Source organism: Oryctolagus cuniculus, chromosome 8, assembly GCF_051225735.1.
Source record: "Oryctolagus cuniculus isolate XC-2025 breed Fujian yellow rabbit chromosome 8, ASM5122573v1, whole genome shotgun sequence".
Lineage (NCBI taxonomy): Eukaryota > Metazoa > Chordata > Mammalia > Lagomorpha > Leporidae > Oryctolagus > Oryctolagus cuniculus.
The window spans coordinates 94,710,864-94,730,479 of record NC_142874.1 but is presented as its reverse complement, the minus strand read 5'-3'; the positions used below and the strand labels follow the sequence as shown (position 1 = coordinate 94,730,479).

General features: G+C 42.9%; 1 protein-coding gene across 3 annotated transcripts in view; it reads right to left on the bottom strand.

Moving 5' to 3' along the window:
* Nucleotides 1–330: 330 nt before the first annotated feature.
* The window catches only part of DDIT4L (DNA damage inducible transcript 4 like), a 382,966-nt gene continuing 363,680 nt past the window's right edge, over nucleotides 331–19,616 (bottom strand). The window contains exons 1-3 of one of the 3 annotated variants that reach the window (XM_002716952.6): nucleotides 3,064–3,232; nucleotides 2,649–2,788; nucleotides 331–884 (exon numbers count right to left, since the gene is read on the bottom strand). In XM_002716952.6, coding sequence (XP_002716998.1) covers nucleotides 394–884; nucleotides 2,649–2,739 — 582 coding nt within the window. In that variant the 5' untranslated portion in view covers nucleotides 2,740–2,788; nucleotides 3,064–3,232 and the 3' untranslated portion in view covers nucleotides 331–393. Of the gene's footprint in view, nucleotides 885–1,284; nucleotides 2,204–2,648; nucleotides 2,789–3,063; nucleotides 3,857–19,616 lie in introns of those variants that run through there. The other 2 variants (XR_016212381.1, XM_089303021.1) reach the window with 2 other exon arrangements.

The following is a 19,616-nucleotide window of genomic DNA, read 5'->3' as shown; positions in this document are numbered from 1 at the left end:
GGGCAAAGCATCATTTAGCAAGATTCTGTGATTGACAGCATGACTTTGAGAACTTAGAGGAAAAAAAATTTGAAAACCAAACTAGGCAAATCTGGTTTCTACAGTCTTTTAGCAAGGCTACCTGGAACAGGTGGTAGAATCCAATATGAAATTGAAGTGGTTTGCTTCTTTCCCTTCCTTGTTCCATTGCAGAGAAATGTGATATATTCAGAAGATGCACCCTTTCTTGGGTCACTTCTCAAAAGCTACAAAATCAAGCCTGGATTGCTATGAGTGTGTACAACAGAAAGAGCATGGCTTACTTCTGGGGCAGGGAAAACCACAAGTGACTTGAACTTAACAGCTGCATAACTTTATTACCCAATCAGAAAGACCCTTTAAAACAATTCCTTGTTAGTGCTCTTCAATGACTGTCGTTCCAATCACTGAGTAAAGTTTTTTCTTAACAAGTCGAAATCCTGAGCTGAGGATCAGAGTTCGCCTAATGCCGGATGAGAACCGACCTCTACTGAAGAAAAAGTCCCTGAAGCTAGTCCACGAGCAATTCTCCTGCTTAAACACAAGAGTCAGCTCAAAAGTAGGCACCACACTAGAATCACACACAATCCTATCCAGCTTTTTACACACACTTTCAACTTCCAAGTTCACATGTATAACACAACCTCGGAGACCACAGGGCTCCGTGGAGGAGAGCCGAAGGACATCTTGAGCGATTCTCTGTGTCAGGTTCTCGGGCACGAGGACCTTGGAGCAGCCGAGTTTGGTTTGCTTTGATTTGGACAGACAGTTCTCCAGCATTTTAACCAAATTCTGGCAGGTTGTCTCCTCAAATATCGCCTCGCTGAGGTTGGGCTCAGGAACAACATAATCCCAGTAGTCAAAATCTGTAGAAATGGAACGTTCATGTTAAAAAAAAAATACAGTAAGAGAGCAACACTACTTCTAGCTGCCCAGTCTACCCGTGTCGGTTATGGGGCAGTCTTCAAAAATTTGGTGGAAAATGTAAAATAACTACGCATGCTTCAAAGTTTCCTGCATCGAAGTTCACTCCAGTCTCCCATGAGCTCTCTCAAGTATCCTGGTTATTTGTTTGTTGATCTCCCTTTGCTGTTAACGAGCCAGGTAACAAAGCTAGTCATTTAACCTCCTCTCTGAAATAAAGGTTTTGATAAATAGGGCAGATAGCATATAGACTCTTTTCCTTACATGTATATGTGTGCACTCACGTGATCATAAAGATTTCGCACTGAAAGTGCATTTGGGATGATCCCAAAGTACAAGGGATTTTATTTATTTTATTAATTTATTTTTGATACCTGTTTATGGGGTTTCCCAGTTTGGCAACTGTTTTTTCTCTAACTCTAGGAATACATGTATCATGGAACACAATTTCTGCTACTGCTCTTAACCAAGTCCATCGTGAGCTTCATGAGCTATATCACAGAGTAATCAAGTTTACATCTTTCTTTTAGAAGTCTTTACTGGAATGGCTCCCAATCTGAGCTTCAATCTTTTTGATTAAAGTTTGTGCTCAGAGCGCAGAAGACCTTTGAGGTTCATGAAGTTATTTATAACTGCCTATGTAGCTTTTCTTAGCCAAGCAAAACAAAATGGACAAGGGAAACAAAATTAGATTTGCTCAAAGGGAAGGAGATAGCTCTGCATTTGGTCACCTACCTCCCAAATTAATCCTACAACTTGGCGGGATGCCACACGGCACACATCAATGGAACAGGCGCAGGCAGATGCCCGGCTGGCTGCCCTCCCTAACCCGCCTTCACCCTCACTTGTTCCCTTTTCCACCTCAGGTAATTCACTGAGGTCACCACTTAGTGAAACTAACGCACTCCACAATGATGATAGGAGCTCTGCATTTTTTTCTACGTGGAAGAGAGAGAAGTTTAGAGCTTGGCCTGTGACATTAGGTCATCAAACACTTTACCTTCTAAATGAGTTCAAGCGATGTTTCTGGGCTCACACAGCGCTACAGTGGCACAGCAGTGTGTTAACTTAGAAACTGCTGCTGCTGCAACTTGCAAATGACAATAAGCCCAACACCAGTGCTGTTGAAAAAATGTCCTTCTAGCATTAAAAACGGAAAAGTGAGTATATCCACAAGTGGAATCCTACTCAGTAACTAAAAAAGATACACTGATGGAAAATCATGGACAGATCTCAGCAACATTAGACTACGGGAGCGAAACTAGAGAGAAAGGAACTTAAATTGTAGGATTCCGTGTATAGGAAACTAAAGGCAAAACTAATGAGTAGTGACCCAGTAATGGCTAAAAGGCTCATAGGAATTTTGGCAGAGGGGGTTATGATGTTGGGTACAAGGGTGAATACATTTGTTAAAACGTACAGAATTGTACACTTAGCTTCACAACCACGTAAAGAAAGGAACTTCATCCCCGAGAGCCCATTAGCTGCAGATTAGAACGCTGCTGCCCTCGGGGACTTCATTTTGGTTACTTTTGTTTCTCACCGTCTTGGACGGCAGATGCTAAAAAGTTTGGAAAGGGATTTCCAGAGAATTTGGGGGCGCCCTCTTCCATGGAAGAAGGAGGTGAAGTCGCAGGCCCCAGGATCAGAAACATTGAGCAGTTGTGATTTCTGGAAGGGAGAGAAGTGGGCATCCGGGAACTCACCACTCAGCAGGCTCCCCGGGTGGTAGCCATGGTCCAGCAACTCTGAAATGCTGGCCGGGTTCTTACTGCTCAAACTGCCGGTTGCAACCATAGTCAACGGCTCTGTTTCCCTCGCGGGGAGGAACGGCCTTTCCGAGGTGCTGGGAGAAAAGGAGGTGAGGACAGATTTACAAAAGCAGGCCAGACGTGCAGAGCTCCTAAAACGCCCCGCGTCCAGCACCCCTTCTCCAAAGGAGGGGCAGCCGGCTGCTGCAACTCCTTTCCAAAGCTCTGGGAGCGGGGACGCCAGCTACTGTCAGACCCTGCAACTTACTCCAAAGTTAGCAAAACTCGGAGGTGACTTGCCCCGCGGGTATCCTCCCTCCCCCCGCTCTCCCCCTCCCCCGCCACCTCCCAAGGCCAAGGCGGCGCTCACCTGCCGGGGGTTCGCGGGGGCCGACGCGCTCTCCGGCAGGGCTGTGAGGTCCACAGACGCAGCAGGCACGCCCCGAAGAGCCCCCGCTCCGCTGCAGTCCCTGAGCACCCGGGCCGCGAGCAGCCTCCGCTCGCCCCGCGCCCACCCCGCGCAGGCTCCACGAAGCAGCGCCGCCAGTGGGGCAGGCAGTGCTTTATAGGTCCCGCTGCCTGCCCAGGGCTCCGGCCCGCCCACCTGCACCGCCCTCCCGGCCTGCGCCCCGCCCAGCCACCCCGGGTCGGGTCGCATTTCAACCTGGCCACTTCCAGAGGCCCGGGGCAAGCGGCGGGGCGTGGAAGATAAGCCTGGGTCTTGGGCCCGCACCTGCTGTTTCCTGGGCAGACCGCGGGGCACGGTGACCGCCACCCCTGGGCCACTAAGCTGGACCCTTTGATAAGACCCCTTCCGCCAGTGTGCGGCTCTCAGCTGCCCCGGCCCTGGCTAAGATACGTGCTCTTTGCAATTGCATGGTTTGTGTGTGTGTGTGTGTGTGTGTATGTGTGTGTGTGTGTGATGTTACGATGACCTGAAGCTTTGCAGTGTCACCTCCAACCCTTGGTTTAAACCCACATTCAGCGCGCACCTTCGCGCACTCAGTTTTGGCCTCCAACCCGGTCGCCCCCCCCCAAGGGTTACGGTGTCCCCTCCCGCACGCGCCCAGAGCTCGCCCTCTTTTTCCACTTAGAGGGCTCTCCAGGGCTTTGGGAAGAGGTCCTGATCCCCGCGTGCACGCGCGGCCTCCCCGGCACCCTGCGTGCCGTTACATCTGTGACGAATGCGTTTTCTCCGCGGGAAACTTGAGTCTGGCCTTCTTCTCCTTGGGCCCGGCCCCAGAGCGCAGGGAGTTTGCCAAGAAGCTCAACAAAACCGTTAGTGGGATCTGAGCCGCGTCCTGCACCCGCCAGGTCCTCGGGAGCAACTGCATCCCTGGAGGCTGAAGTTCCTGGCGGAGCCTGCTGGAAGCAGCTTGGGCTTTGGCGATCTGAAAGGGGCTTGGGGGGAAAGAAAAGGGTTTTGTGCTCTATGCGGGATAACCCCTGGGCGGCTTCACGCACCGAGCTGAACCGGAGCCCACAGAGGGCCAGAGCAGCCCTGGAAAGAGACAATCTACTGGAACTAAGAAGCCAGCTACTTCTTTTTTTCTTCCAAAGCTACAAAGCTTTCTTTTTCTTGTGCTTTGGTTTGCCGGCAGGAGGGGACCTGTAGCAGCGTGCATTCCCCTAGACCGTGGGGGTGCGGCCGAGCAGGGAACCGCGGGCCTGCCAGGAGGGAGGGGGTGCTTCTGGGGCCCGTCGGGATTGCCAGGAGCAGGAGCTGCAGGTTAGGGCCTTGAAAAGCAGGCCCAGCTGTCCAGGCTCAAAACTCTTAGTGAGAAAAACAACAACAGAAGGGGTAAGGAGAGTGTGATAAACAGATCAGTGGGAGGACGTTCGCGGGCAGAGCGACAGAAACACACACCAGCTTGACAGTCCATTTTTAACCGACTTGGGCAGCTGCACCGCCCGAAGGTCAGGCCGGCTTGGGAAGCAGAGGCTGATGGGCCAATCTTTGAAAGCAGTTTCCACTTCCATCTCCAGAACAGAAAAGTGGAAAATAAACTAAGCCCATGTGAGCCCATGAAAAAGTGGTTTCGGTGGCCAGTGTGTTCAGGGCCAGTGGATTGGACCCCGGCCAGGTGTGGGGCCCCAAGTGCCTGGCAGAATGTCCCTGGGCAGGACACAGAGCCACCTGTTCTTATCTGGGCGGTGTTATTAATGAGGCTGCCCCTTACCTGCCTCCACGGAGAGTTGTGAGAATTTACATAAATGAATGATCTGAACCTACACTGGTCAGAGGCTACCCATTTCCATTTCCTTAGTGTAATTAGGCATAATTTGTGAACTACATATTCTTGCTGGGCCAGAAATATTATTGGATCTTTTAGAAAGTCACGGTTGCTCTTGGCTCACCTAACTGGAGTTTTGCAAACCTTTTGGGGTTTTACTGCAGAAAACAATTTACTTCCGTACAAAACACTTTGAATACTATTCTTTCTGGCTGAAAAAGCCTTGCTCCAAGGAATTATAGGACATTAGGAATGAATAATGTAGGACGTATCCCTGGGATAATTAGGAAAGATTGTCCTTTTTAAAATCTACGTTGTCGTTGTTTATCTTTTACCCTCTAAGCACATTCTATCACCTGTTTGCATCTTTTCGGGGTTGCACAGAGCTGATTTTTAAAAATGAGCAGAGAACAGAATTCGGGCAAATAAAATGCCAAAATGGTCTTGTGATGAGATGACATAGTCTATCCGGTTTTTAAAAGTGTTGTGGAACTAGTCAATTTATAACTGGAACTTTCTCACACTGGTGTACTTCTGCAGTTAATCAGATGCAATGATAAAATCTTGTTGCTGCTTCAGTCTGTCTCTTCAGCTGATACTGCAGAAGTACTTTGTGGGCACACTTAACTGGAAAAAAATGGTTGAGTATGAGTAGAAAATCTAATTGGTTAAATAACTTGATCACCTTTCATCCACCAATGTATGCATGCTTGCTTTTTGGTTGTTGTCATGATGTATTCATTCACTTTTTACAAGAAGGAAAAGAAGTAGCAGTGACAAATGACAACTGTGTGATCCCCTGTTGTAAATGGGAGTATTTAGGTTGTAGGCTCCCTCAGGTAGACATATACTATTCACAGAGCTGGTGCTGTGGCATAGTGGGTTAAGCCCCACCTGCGGTGCTGGCATCCTATATGGGTGCTGGTTCAAGTTCTGGGTGCTCGACTTCTGCTCCAACTCCTTGCTAACGTGCCTGGGAAAGCACCAAAGGATGGCCCAAGTGCTTGGGCCTTTGCAACCATGTGGGAGACCCAGAAGAAGTTCCTGGCGCCTGGCTTCGGCCTGGCCCAGCTCTGGCCTTTGTGGCCATTTGGGGAATGAACTGGCTGGTGAAAGATCTCTCTGTCTCTGTTTCTCTCTCTCTCTCTCTCTGTAACTCTGCCTTTAAAAATAAAATAATTTTTTAAAAAAGAATATATTCATAGTATTGCTCACATAAGGTGTAAAGTCAAAATATCATGGAAATTGCAAAACATTGAAATGCTATTTTCATGTCTCGTAGGAAATGCTGGTTTCTTGTGCATTTGTGATTTGGAGCCTGACAACTTACTATGTATTTCATCAGCCAATTTTCTCTTTGTCCTGTATGAGCTGTTGTTCCTGAACTCTAATTAGTATATTAACATTCAGGATATTGCTCATTTCATGTTATTCCCTGTGACACCTGAGGAAAAGTTATGAGGCTTCTTGATCTGTAGTGTGGAGTCAAGAACTTACAGGAGACAGAAAGCGATCTATACAACACCACAGTCTTTTTCATAAGGATTCTGGGAGAATTAAAATAGAAATTCTTATGAGGAGACCTCCACAAAGTTCGTGGAATTGTGTATTGTGAAAAAGCTATACATGGATTTCACAAGTTTTTGCACTGAAATAAACTTTTCTTTTAGTTAAAAATTTCACAAACTTTTGGAAATGCCCTCATTTAATGAATGGCAAATGTCTTTTCTTTTGTAAGCAAATGGACAATCTTTAAAAGTCCAAGATCTCTGGCTTTATTGGGTTGTACTAAATTTGTCAATCTTGTGCCCACATAAAGTGCTTAGAACAAGACCTGGTGCATAGAAATGCTAAGCGAGTGATATTCTCATTACTATCATTATTCTGACACTGTACTTCTCTGATTCAAGACAACAAGCCAAGAGCTAAAAGAGATTAGAGAAATACTGTAATTTAGCAGTATTTAAGAACAAAAATATCGTCTTGCCAGTTTGTAGGAAATCTTGAAAACATTTGACATTGATTAGGAAAACTTTTTAAAAATGTAATACAACCATCACTGTATGGGAAAGCAGGAAGATCTCCAGTAGTATATAGTAAAATAATGTGACTGGGGCAGTGCTGTGGTGCAGAAGGTTAAGCCTCCACCTTTGGTGCCAGCATTCCATATGGGCGCTGGTTCCAGGCCTGGCCGCTCCTCTTCTGATCCAGCTCTCTGCCATGGCCTGGGAAAGCAGCGGAAAATGGCCCAAGACCTTGGGCCCCTGCACTCATGTGGGAGACCTGGAAGAAGCTCCTGGCTCCTGGCTTCAGATCAGCACAGCTCTGGCCAGTGCAGCCATTTGAGGAGTGAACCAGTGGATAGAAGACCTTTCTGTCTGTCTGTCTCACTATTTGTAACTCTAGCTCTCAAATAAATAAATAAATAAAATCTTTTAAAAAAGAGAAAAGAATGCAACTAAAAAGTCATCCTTATGTGAAAGAGTTATATGTGTTATTTTCATCCATTAATTGATGAAATAACTTTCTGGAAATAAATGAAATTTACTGACTATTGAAATTATTGAATACAGAACAACCCAATTGTCTCAAGATGCGTATGACCCTCTGCTAACATTCTGGGTGAAATATTCATTACTATTTTTATTTGTCTGTGAAGATGCTTCAACCATTAAGATTTTTATTTAATGATTACATAGGCAATATTAGGTATTCCATAAAATGATATAGGATTAGGGCTGGCACTGTGGTACAGTAGGTTAATCCTCTAACTGTGATGCCATCATCCTATATAGGCACCAATTCTAGTTCTGGCTGCTCCTCTTCCAATCCGGCTCTCTGCTGTGGCCTGGGAAAGCAGTGGAAAATGGCCCAAGCACTTGGGCCCCTGTACCCCCTGGGAGACTGGGAAGAAGTACCTGGCTCCTGGCTTCGGATTGGTACAGCTGCAGCCGTAGCGGTCATTTGGGGAATAAACCAATGGAAGGAAGACCTTTCTCTCTGTCTCTCCCTCTGTCTGTAACTCTACCTCTCAAATAAATAAAATCTTTCAAAAAATTTTAAAATGACATAGTATTTACCATTAAGTAAGGCAATATGGAGACTTATTTAGTATCAGACAAATGCAAGGCCCAATCTACAATGACATTGTAATATCTACGACTAAAAGGTGAAAGAATCTTCCAGTAGCAGAAGGCATTGCCTCTCTAAATTTAAGCAGAGGAATGGTTACCATAGTGACTTATCTCTTAAAATAGTTGTATGATTTACTTCTCTTTATAAACAATGGTACGTATTATCTCTCTTTAAATAAAGAAAACCGATATGTTCAAATGCACATAACATCTGCTTTTCCCTAATTATGAAAAAGATTTAGAAGTTCAGTGCTTATATCTGAGAATGTCAGCCAGGAACATGGCATAGGTTCTTGATGTTTTTCTGCGGATGCATCTTAAATTTTTTGCAAGCCTCCACTTTGAGAATACCACCATGGCACACAAATCTCTGGAATTCTTAAATGGGTGAAGATATTGGAGAGGAAAATAAAGTTAGGTAGTCCAGTCGGTGTTGTACCTTTCACCCTTTCCCCTCTCTGCCCCAGGCAACCATCTGGGAAGACTGGCCTTGTACAGCTTTTGTCATTCACATTTGTGTGCCAGCAGAACCTCACATTACTGCATGGAATACACCTGTGGGGTTTCTCGAAAGAGAATGGAATCCAAGCGTGCCCCCGTGTTGCCTACATAGAGGGTTCTGCAGGGTAGTCTTTAGAATGGAGTCTAACCCTCAGTCTGTAGTTGTGAAGTTACATTAAGGTTACAAAGCCTGACTAAGTCAGAGTGATTCCGTGTTTTCTTCCGCAGGGTGCAGTAGTTAGGTGCATGGGCTGTGGAGCTCAAATGCCTAGATTCGTATTCCAGCAATGACACTAGCTTTGCCACTTTGGACAAGGGATTAATATTTTTGCACCACCTTTAACATAAGATCTAGAGTAATCTTACCTCACAGGGTTATAGGGAAGATTCAATGTGCGAATAGATAATGCATCCCACAAATGTTAACCATGATTATAACGATGAATTTTGCTCTGACTTTGCAAAATCCCCAGTGCCCTGATGACATTTCCATGAACAAGTAACTAGGAGAGTATTTACATGTGCTCAGCGGTGTGTATAAAAGTGCATCTTTGTACGTGTTCATTCATCTGCCTGACTTTGAGTAAGTATTGAGTATTCATTATGTTAGGTGCTGAGGATGCAACAGAAAGCCAGATAACTTTAGTCCCTGCTCTAAACATTATAGTTTAGAAAGATCTATATAGAAAATCCCACAAGATTGTTAAGAGTGGTGTCTCAATCGGTTTTGGACTGGTAAAACAGAACACCTAAGATCTGATAATTTAGAAAGAACAGAGGTTTCTATTGGTTCTGGTGGCTAGGGAGTTCAAGGCAGAGGGACTTGCATCTAGCAAGGGCCTTCTTGCTGTGTCATCCATGGCAGAAGGTGAAAGGGGGAGAGAGAGAGAGAGAGAAAGAGAAAGGGGGCTGATCTTATCATTCATTCTATCAGTAACCACTCTTGTGAAAACTAACCCAAACCTGTGTTAACAGCATGAATCCATTCACGAAGACAGAGCACTCATGGCTTAATTACTTCTTTTTTATTGTTTTTTAAGATTTATTTATTTATTAGAAAGAGAGAGAGAGAGAGAGAGAGAGAGAGAGAGAGAAATCTCCCTCTGCTGGTTCACTCACCAGATGGCCACAATGGCCAGGTCTGAGAAGCCAGGCCAAAGCCAGAAGCCAGGTGCTTCATCCGGGCCTCTGACATGGGTAGCAGGGGCCCAGACACTTGAGCCATCTTAGGCTGCTTTTGCCAGGCCGTGAACAGGGAGCTGAATCAGAAGTTGAGCAAGCGGGACATAAACAAGAACCCACATGCACTGCTGGGTTGCGGGTGGTGGTTTTACCTGCTAAGCCGCAATGGCAGCCCCGCTAAGCCCCTCTGGAAGGCCCCACTTTTAGGTACTGTGGCATCAAGTTTCTAACACGGGAACTTTGGGGCACACATTGAAACCACCGCATTGTAATAAAGTTCCAGGTTGAGGGTGCTACAAGACGACAACGATATAAATTCTATGGTGTGCTGAAGACGCATTTACAGCCTTGCTGCTCAGTGTTTCATGGGCCACTGGCGTGCTTTCCACTCAGGAGCTTGTAGGAATGCAGAATCTCAGTTTCTGCCACGGAAACAGAATTTCTGCTTTTTATCAAGACTCTCAGGTGATGTGTACCACATGCACTTGAGAGGCATCTGTTTTAGGTAAAGAGAATAAACCACGAGACCACTTGAACACTTGTAAAAGTACTTCCAGGGCAAGAAATGAGAAGATGTTCATTGAGCACCTGCTATGGGCAAGACGTGGCCTTGAGGTAAGGCGGGTTAGTTCCCAGCTGGCAAGCTATGTCACACGTGATGGCCCTAATGACTCTTCTCCATCCTGTGTGGTTCTTAGCTCTTGGGCCTAGCCCATAAAATGACAAATGGCTATGGATTTCAGAGAAGACTGTATTACATAAAAATTAAATCCTGTTTTTATAAACCTGAGACATTGTCAAATCTTGAATTATCTCCAGCCCTGATGGAATGAAGCTCATAATGTAACAATGAAAGGGCTGATGTAAAATACATTTAAAGTAACTGGCTAAGGAAAACTTTATTTGGAAACAACGTGTTTGGATCAGAGTAATACTGAAAGATATATACCTCTTATTGCTTCCAGATTTACTAGAGAGGGTAAATTGAATTATGCATATATTCATGTCTTCCTCTATAATTATATCATAAAATAGATTTTAAAACATTGAATTGGTTTGTGAAATATTGTGCTGGTGACTGGAAACTATTTTTATAGATGATACATATTGTGGCAGAGCAGCTAAATCATAAAATGCTGCAGCTGACTTTCAGGAGATGTCAGTATAGCTGCAAGTACACCGACCTGCATGCAGGTGTGTGACGTTACTGATGCAGCACATCCAGGTGGAGCAGGAAGTGGGAATTACCGTGTTCACATACAACATCACGTACTTTCCTGTGCAGCTGGCTTAGATGTCTGTATACTGCAGGCTTATGAACCAGGGTTCATTTCTGAATGGTGGCAGGGCAACACATTCTTAATGCTTTGGCCTCAGAGTCTAAGTCAGTCAGCCTGGCCTTCAAATTCTCGCTTTGGCACAAATAGGCAGTATAAAATTAGCTTCTCTGTTGAGTCCAGCTTCTTCATCTGTAATACGGAAGATTCAATGATATAATATATGTTAAGCTTCCGGCAATTAAATTGGTATGTATTAACAGACAAGTCAACAATGATCATCCTACATGCACATCTGAATGAGTTTGTTCACGTTCTCCTGTAGTACATGATGGATTTCTCAGGATGGTTATAGATTTTACTCTGCACATAATGAATAACAAAAAGTGTACTTGCTATAGAATTAGGGGACTGCTGTGGCCCGGGAAGGCAGTGGAGGATGGCCCAAGTGCTTGGGCCCTGCGCCTGCATGGGAGACCAGGAGGAAGCACCTGGCTCCTGGCTTTGGATCAGCGCAGTGCGCCGGCCATAGCAGCCATTTTGGGGGGTGAACCAATGGAAGGAAGGCCTTTTTCTCTCTCTCTCTCTCACTGTCTAACTCTGCCTGTCAAAAAAAACTTTTTTAAATTAAAAAAAATTACCTATTCTGCAGTTGAATAATGACTACATTGCATAAAATAAATAGCAAACAGTAAAGCAGTATTTTTATTATTTGATGTTATATTTTTATTGATCTACCAACAAGTTATATTACAATTCTGAAAATATACTTGACATCTTGTCTTTCTTTTCAATTTACATATCATCAAACAGCTTTCTTGGAAGCTCTACTTTCCCATCTATAGTCAACTAAAAAATTCATGCTCAGTCCATTTTTGAGTCTATCCATTATGGAAATATTGCTGCCTGTAAAAAAATCAATAAATTTCTTAAAAAGTACTCTTAATGTGTTCTCTGTTTAAATAGTTGCTTTTTAAAAATCCCACAGATCAGTAATATATTTTGTTTTTTTCATTCAGGGTACTGATTTTGGATGGATACTATTATAGACATCCTTTCAGGCAATAATGTAGGTGTAATCTCACAAATATGACTATAAAATCATTTTTAAAATAATGATTCTTTTTATATTATTCTTTTAATTTTTTATTTTATTTATTTTTTATTTTTTGACAGGTAGAGTGGACAGTGAGAGAGAGCGACAGAGAGAAAGGTCTTCCTTTCCGTTGGTTCACCCTCCAGTGGCCGCACTGGCCGGCGTGCTGTGGCCGGCGCACCGTGCAGATCCAACGCCAGGAGCCAGGTGCTTCTCCTGGTCTCCCATGGGGTGCAGGGCCCAAGGACTTGGGCCATCCTTCGCTACATTCCCGGGCCACAGCAGAGCCGGACTGGAAGAGAGGCAACAGGGACAGAATCGGCGCCCCAGCCGGGACTAGAACCCCGTGTGCCTGCGCCACAGGCGGAGGATTAGCCTATTGAGCCATGGCACTGGCCTATATTACTCTTTTAAAAAAGAGATTTATCTTAGTTACTTGAAAGGCAGAGTTACAGAGAGGCAGAGGCAGAGAGAGGGAGAGAAACACCGGGAGAGAGAGAGAGAGAGAGAGAGAGAGAGAGAGAGAGAGGTCTTCCATCTGCTTGTTCATTCCCCAGTTGACTGCAATGGCAGGAGCTGGGCCGATCCAAAGGCAGGAGCCAGGAGCTTCTTCTGGGTCTCCCACATGGGTACAGGGGCCCAAGGACTTGGGCCATCTTCCATTGCTTTCCCTGGCCGTAGCAGAGAGCTAGATTGGTAGAAGAGCAGCCAGGACTCAAACTGGTGCCCATGTGGGATGCCAGCACTGCATGCGGCAGCTTTACCCACTACGCCACAGTGCCAGCACCCCCCCCCCCCGCCCCCATATTACTCTTAAGTAATCCAGGAGAAGTGTTACTGAAGCAGAAAAGTAAAAATAGGAAAAAAATTAGTAAAAAGAATTGACTTCAAAATAAACAAACAACCAATTTCTAAATTAAAAAATGAGGGGCTTGCATTGTGACACACAGATTGTCACCACTTGTGACATGGGCATCCTGAATTGGAGTGCTGGTTTGAGTTCCAGCTGCTCTGCTTCTGATCCAGCTTCCTGCCGAAGTACCTAGAGGGCAGAGGAAGATGACCCAAGTCCCTGCTCCACTTTTCACCCAGTTCCCTTCTGATGCACCTGGAAAAGCAGCAAGAAATGGCCCAAGTGCTTGGTCTCCTGCTGTCCATGTGGGAGACCCTCATGGTTCCTGGCTCCTGGCTTCAGGTGCCCCAATCCTGGCCATTGTGGCCATTTGGGAAGTAAACCAGCAGATCAGAGAACTATCCCTGACCCCCTCACCCCCACAACTGCCTTCTGAATAAACAAAATAAATATTTTAAAAAATTAAAATTGGAAAAAAGGTAATACAGTCACATGACTGAAAAAATCAAGTTCTTACTCCAGTATTCATTTCATGCCACCCACTCCTGAAGTATACAGTTTTACAAGATTTTATGTATTCTTCTAAATTTTCTTTATGGAAATACACACACATATTAATATATATTCCTATTTTAATTTTTTTGCCTGAGAGGGAAATATTATGTTCTCCACATTGCCTTTTCCACACTGACAATTTATCTAGAGACACTTTCTTATAAGCAGTTTTATCTCTCTCTCTCTTCCTCTCTCTCTCTTCCTCTCTCTCTCCCTCTCTCCCTCTTCCAACTACAGAGTGGTCTGCTTTATAGATTTTTATTCTACCAGCAACTTACAGACAGAGGTCTTGCTTATTTACAGATTTTGCCATGACATGCAGTGCTTTAATAAATGATTTTATTCACAAGTCACTTTGAATGAGGGCAAGTACATGCGTAAGATAAGTTCTCACAGAAGGCACTTCTTTGTTACTGTATAAAAATGAAAATGTAGACCTTGACCAATTATCCTCTGCAGAGATTGTACAGTTTTTAGACATCTACCAATAAAGTATGAGGCCTTCTGTTGCTTTATAGGCTCTCTAACATTTATTCATTTATTTCTTGAAGATTTTATGAAGTATCTACTTCTAAAAAAATATTTACTTGAGACGGAGGAAAAGAGAGAGCACTCCTACTGTTTACTCTCTAAATGCCTGCAACAGCCAGGACTGGACCAGGCTGAAGCTGGAAACCAGAGCTCAATACAATGGGAAGAACACAGCCACTTGATTATCACCACTGTCTCCCAGACCTGCACCGGCAGGAAGCTGGAGGCAGGAGTCAGAATGACTGCACGAGAGGCCTTCTGGGTATTTCCTCATATCTTCACGTGGACTTTATGCACACATATTCATCATCATGCCCCCTCCTTCTTGGTAAGGGCGGAGACTGGTGCATTACGGGAAAGTGGCTGTGCTGGACTGGCATATGAAGGGATGGAGTTAAGATGCAGGACTAGAGGCAGCAATTGTGAACAATTTTCTAGCTTATTTATTCCGATCCATTTCCCTGACTACTCTGGACCCCATATCCCTTTTAATAGGAATGTGATGGTATCTCCTGGTGGATTTCATTTTAATTTCCTTGAGGATTGGCAGTGTTTAACATGTTTTTGTGAGTTTACTCGCAATCTTTAGAATTGGCTTGCAGACTTATTTATCTGAGTATATTCAAATATTTTGTCCATGTATTTTTATTGAATTGCTTGTTTTCATACTACTGAGGCGTGAGAGGTCATTATGTGTTTTGAATATAAGTCCTTTATCTGATACGTGTTTTAAAAATATTTTCTGCAAGTCTGTGGTTTTTGTTTGTATTCTACCAGTGTCTTTTCAACAAAAAATTTAAATTGTGATAAAGTTTAACTTTTCATGTTTATGGGTCATGTTTTTGTTATCTAAGAAATTTTTCCAAAATCAAGGTCATAGAGATATTTACTGTGTTTTTCTAAATTTAACACTTTTATACTTAAACATGAGCTCTATTGAGTTACTTTGTTGTATTGAGGAAACTCAAGAAGTGGAAAAATGAAATTTAAAGAGAATTTTATCTTTGGTGTGAAAAATTTTTAAATCCACGCATAGTTTTGTGAGAATACTCATTTTCTATGAACTTTTAAAAAAAGGAATTATTTATTTATTTGAAAGGTAGAGTTACAGAGAAAGAGGACTAGAGACAGAGAGATCTTATATCTGCCGGTTCACAACCCAGTTGGCCACAGTGGCCAGGGCTGAGAGAAACATATCCTGAAGCAAGGAGCCTGGTACTCCATCTGGATCTTCCACATAAGTGGCAGTGGCCCAAGTGGGCCATCTTCTGCCACTTTTTTTAGGTGCATTAGCAGGGAGCTAGATGGAAAGTGGAACAGCTAGAAAGCGAAAAGAACAGACACCCATATGGGATGCTGGCATTGCAGGCTGAGGCTTAATCTGTTAGACCAAAATGCCTGTCTCTTTCCAGGAACTTTTTTGAAGATCTCTCATATATTATGCACATAAGTGTCCAATTGTTTCAGCATCATTCTTAAAAGACTAAATTTTCTACAATTAATTGTTTTTGGATCGTTGTGAAAAATCAATGGACCATATAGTCCATCATTCTATTTCTGCAGTTTATTCTGTTGCATTCATCTGTTTGTCTATCCTTCTAGCAATGTTACAGTGTCTTAGAGGTCTAAAAATCAGATCACCTGCATCTTCTAAATTTGTTTTGCCCCTTTTCAAAAGCATTTTGACTTTCTCATTCCTGTGCTTTTCATATGAATTTAGAATGAGTCTGTGAATTTCAAAAGGAAATGAATGCTGGGATTTGAATAGAGTTGCACTGAATCCAGAGAAGTTTGGGGAGATTTGCATCTTAACTCTATTGAGTTTTCCAACAATCATGTCCTTGATTTCTTTCATTAGAGGTTTATAGTTTTTGGTGTATAGAAACTGCATCTATTTTTGTTAGATTTATAGCTAAGTATTTCATTCTTTTTGATCCAATTTAAAATTTTGATTTCCCATTGCTGTTGCTGGCATATAGAAAACAATGGAAATACTGAGAAATACTGAAACATCATATAGAAATACAGAAATTCAAGGTACAAAAAATGACCTTGTTTCTTTCACCTTACTAACATTGCTTATTAGTTGTACTAAGTTCTTTTTTTTTGTAAATCCTTTGAGATTGTCTCTATAAGCATTCATTTTGTCTGAAAATAAAGAAGTTTAGATTTTATTCCATTCATTCTCATCTGTATACCTTCCTGTTAGCTTTTCTTTCCTTTATTGCACTGAGAAGGACTGGGGTACAAAGTTGGCTATGAATGGTAAGAGAGAACATCCTTGCTCTGTTTGCACATTCAGGGGCAAACTTCCAGCCTTGCATTATTAACTGTGAAGTCAGCTACAGATTCTTCAGAGATGCTTCCTATTAAGTAGAGGGAGTTTTTCCACTATTCCTTGTTTGCTGAGGTTTTATCATGAGTGGATGTTAAATTTTGTCAAATATTTTTCTACTTCTTTTGAGATGATTATAGGTTTTTCTGCTGTAATCTGTTGACTTGGTGAATTACATCTATTGATTTTAAAATGTTGAACCATTTTCCATTTTCTGATGTATTTGATCATAATGTGTTAGCTTTTTATATCCCTAAATTAAATTTCCTAAAATTTTGTTGAAAGCTTTTGCTTCTATTTCATGAGGGATTATTGTCTGAAGATTTTTTTTTGTAATATCTTTGTCTAGTTTTGATATCAAGACAGTGTTTCCCAAATGATTTATATAGTATTTATCCCTCTTATATTTTCTGGAAGAGTTTATGTAGAATTGTTAACTCTTTTTAGTTTAATTGTAAACATCACAGTCTTGGAGAATATTTTCCTAACACTCAGTCGGAATTAGATCGCTTCTGTTGTTAACTTTTATAGTGTTTTATTTTTCTTTATATATTTTAGCATTGGTATTATCGTTCCCTTTTGGAAAGTAACAGAGTTTGGAAACTTTCCTCAGGTTGCATGGGAAGTGAGTGGTGGGTCCAGCTTGAATAGTGTTCCTTTAGGTACAGCTGCTTTGAGGAAAGAGGTTTGGAATAACCAGGGTGTATACAGCAGATGCTGGGGGGAAGGAGAGGAATGATGGGGAATGGTCTGGGAAAGAGTGAGAGTAGAGAGATAGTGGATAGCTTTGCCACCAGGTAAAAGAACAATCGGAATGTCCATTAAACGCTAGCCATATCATCCGCAATTCAAATTCCTCTTTTAAAGTCTTGCTTGAGCTCTTTCCTCTGATCGTTTGGTATAGTGAAGAGTATCGTCCTGGCTCAGGTGATCCCACTTAAACAAGACCCACACAATATTCTAATGGAAATTATTTTGGTTGAGGGGTTTTTATACCCTAGAGTAAAATAAGCAGGGAAAAATTCCTTTTGTCATTTGCCTCTTCTTTATAACCTGTATTCATTATCTATAGTTTTCTTTGCAGAAGTATATTTGTTTTATTTTTATCTTTGGGTTGGATGGGACACAAGGGATATCCCATTCTCTTGTAAAAGTATTTCGTAAATGTTCTGTTATAGAAAATAATTATATTTTATGAATGTTTTAATTTTTTAAGTAAATGAACTCAACTTCATAATTTTCCTTTTATATTACTATTATATTATAATTCTTTTGGGGTGGGAGAGGAAGAATAAAAATTTAATATGCATACCTTTGTGTATGGAGGTGTACTATGTAGGTGAATGACATTTATCAAGTATTTTGAGGCAAATGATCAATTGACATGAAATGCAGTGATCATGTCATTACATCAGACATGAGCTAGAGACTGTGGAAGTCTACATTCCTAACCCTAGCAAACTCTCACACTGAGAGAGCCAAGGAAGAGAATATAAGCAATAAAGGTCTCCAGCGAAACAGACCAGGAGGGTATATGTGGCATCTGCAAAAAGTTCATGGAAAATGAATACTCTGAGTGTTATGCACGGATTTCTAAAATATTTTTGGGCCAAAATAAGCATCTTTTTGTTCCATTTTTATGTACATAAAAGTATATACAGACTTTTATAAAAGGATGTGCTTTATAGAAATTGTCATGATGATGGAGGCGATTATGAGATGTCCCACAATACACCATCTGCTCGGACCCACCACCTTTCCCTTAGCACCACCGCTCACTCCAGGCTGAGGAAGGCTAGAGGAAGCACAGAGGCCCACTTGTGTGCAGTCGCTGGGTGCATTCTCCTGCCACCTGCCACCTGTGGCAGGTGGAATAACAGCCCCTACCCCAAAGATGTGCCTTTCCTAGTTCCCAGAGCCCATGGCTATTTTCTGTTAATGGCAAAAGGGACTTTGACGATGCCTTTAAATTAAGGATCCTTAGGTGAAGAGAGGATCCAGGATAATGTCTGTGAGCCCCCGGTGTAGTTGCAGGGTAGGTAACCTCAGTGTAATTCTTTAGGAGGGAGAGGTAGAAGCAGAGCGAGCTGGAGGCAGAGGGCAGAGAGGGGTTGCTGTGTTGCTGGCTTTGAAGTCGAGGAAGAAGCCATGACTGAAAATGTACGCCACCTCTAGATGCAGAAGACAAGGAAGCAGGTTCTGCCCCAGGGCCTCCAGAAGGCACGGAGGCCTGTCAACAATGACGTCAGCCTGGTGCAGGGGACCTCCAGCGCTGAAAGATAAGCTGAAGCTACTGAGTTAACCGCAGTGTATTCCTCTGCCCCTGGCTAGTAGGAACTAGTTCTCTAGGAGAGTGCGGAGGGTGGGGTGGGAACCAGACGACTTCTTGGAAGCCCCTGTAGCCCTGGTACTCCACGTTCACGTTAGGGCTCATTTGTTACCTATCAGACCTTGAGCAAATTTCCAAGGAGCAAAACGCAGGTAACAAGGCACTGTTTAGAGGCTTGCTAAGAATTAAATAGAATGCTTCAAATGACATACCTTATAAATGGCTAACTTTTTGAATAAATGAGCCACATTTCCTTGTGGGTTTGCATTCATTGAAGAGGTGTCACTGAACACGCACTGTTGCCTGGTGCCCATTACAATGCCAAATGTTTCATGCTGAAGCTCTTCTCCACTTCCAGTCAGCCCAGGGCTCAACCTCACCACCCCCATCCCATATGTTACACTTGCTCTCTCACCTGCTCTCAGGTGAGATCTAGTTTTAATCTAATTGACTGGATACATTTTGTTTAAATAAAAATCAATAGCATTAAATATTTATTACAGACCCTGAGATTTGTATTTCCAGTTATAAAGATAATTGCTTTAATCCCAGTTTCTCCCACTCCTCTTCATCAGCTACAACTCTAATTTCCTTTTAACTAACAGTACATTCACCTTTCTGGAACAAAATGTGTGATTTCCTTGTTTGAAACTTATTCAACTTGGCAACCCGTCAGCCTTTAAGAATGGTTATCGTTAGCACACATTTCTCGATTTTAAAAGGAAGCTACTGTGTCTTGTTTGCTTGTATTTTCATCAGAAATAAGCACGCTCCTTTTCCTTTTCGTAGCATTCAATGGATGCTCTGAAAATGCTGATGCCAAAATACTTTTGATTTGTCTCCTTTTCTGTCCTGTTTTCTCCACCTTCTTTCTTCTGGGCCACCTTGGTCTGAAA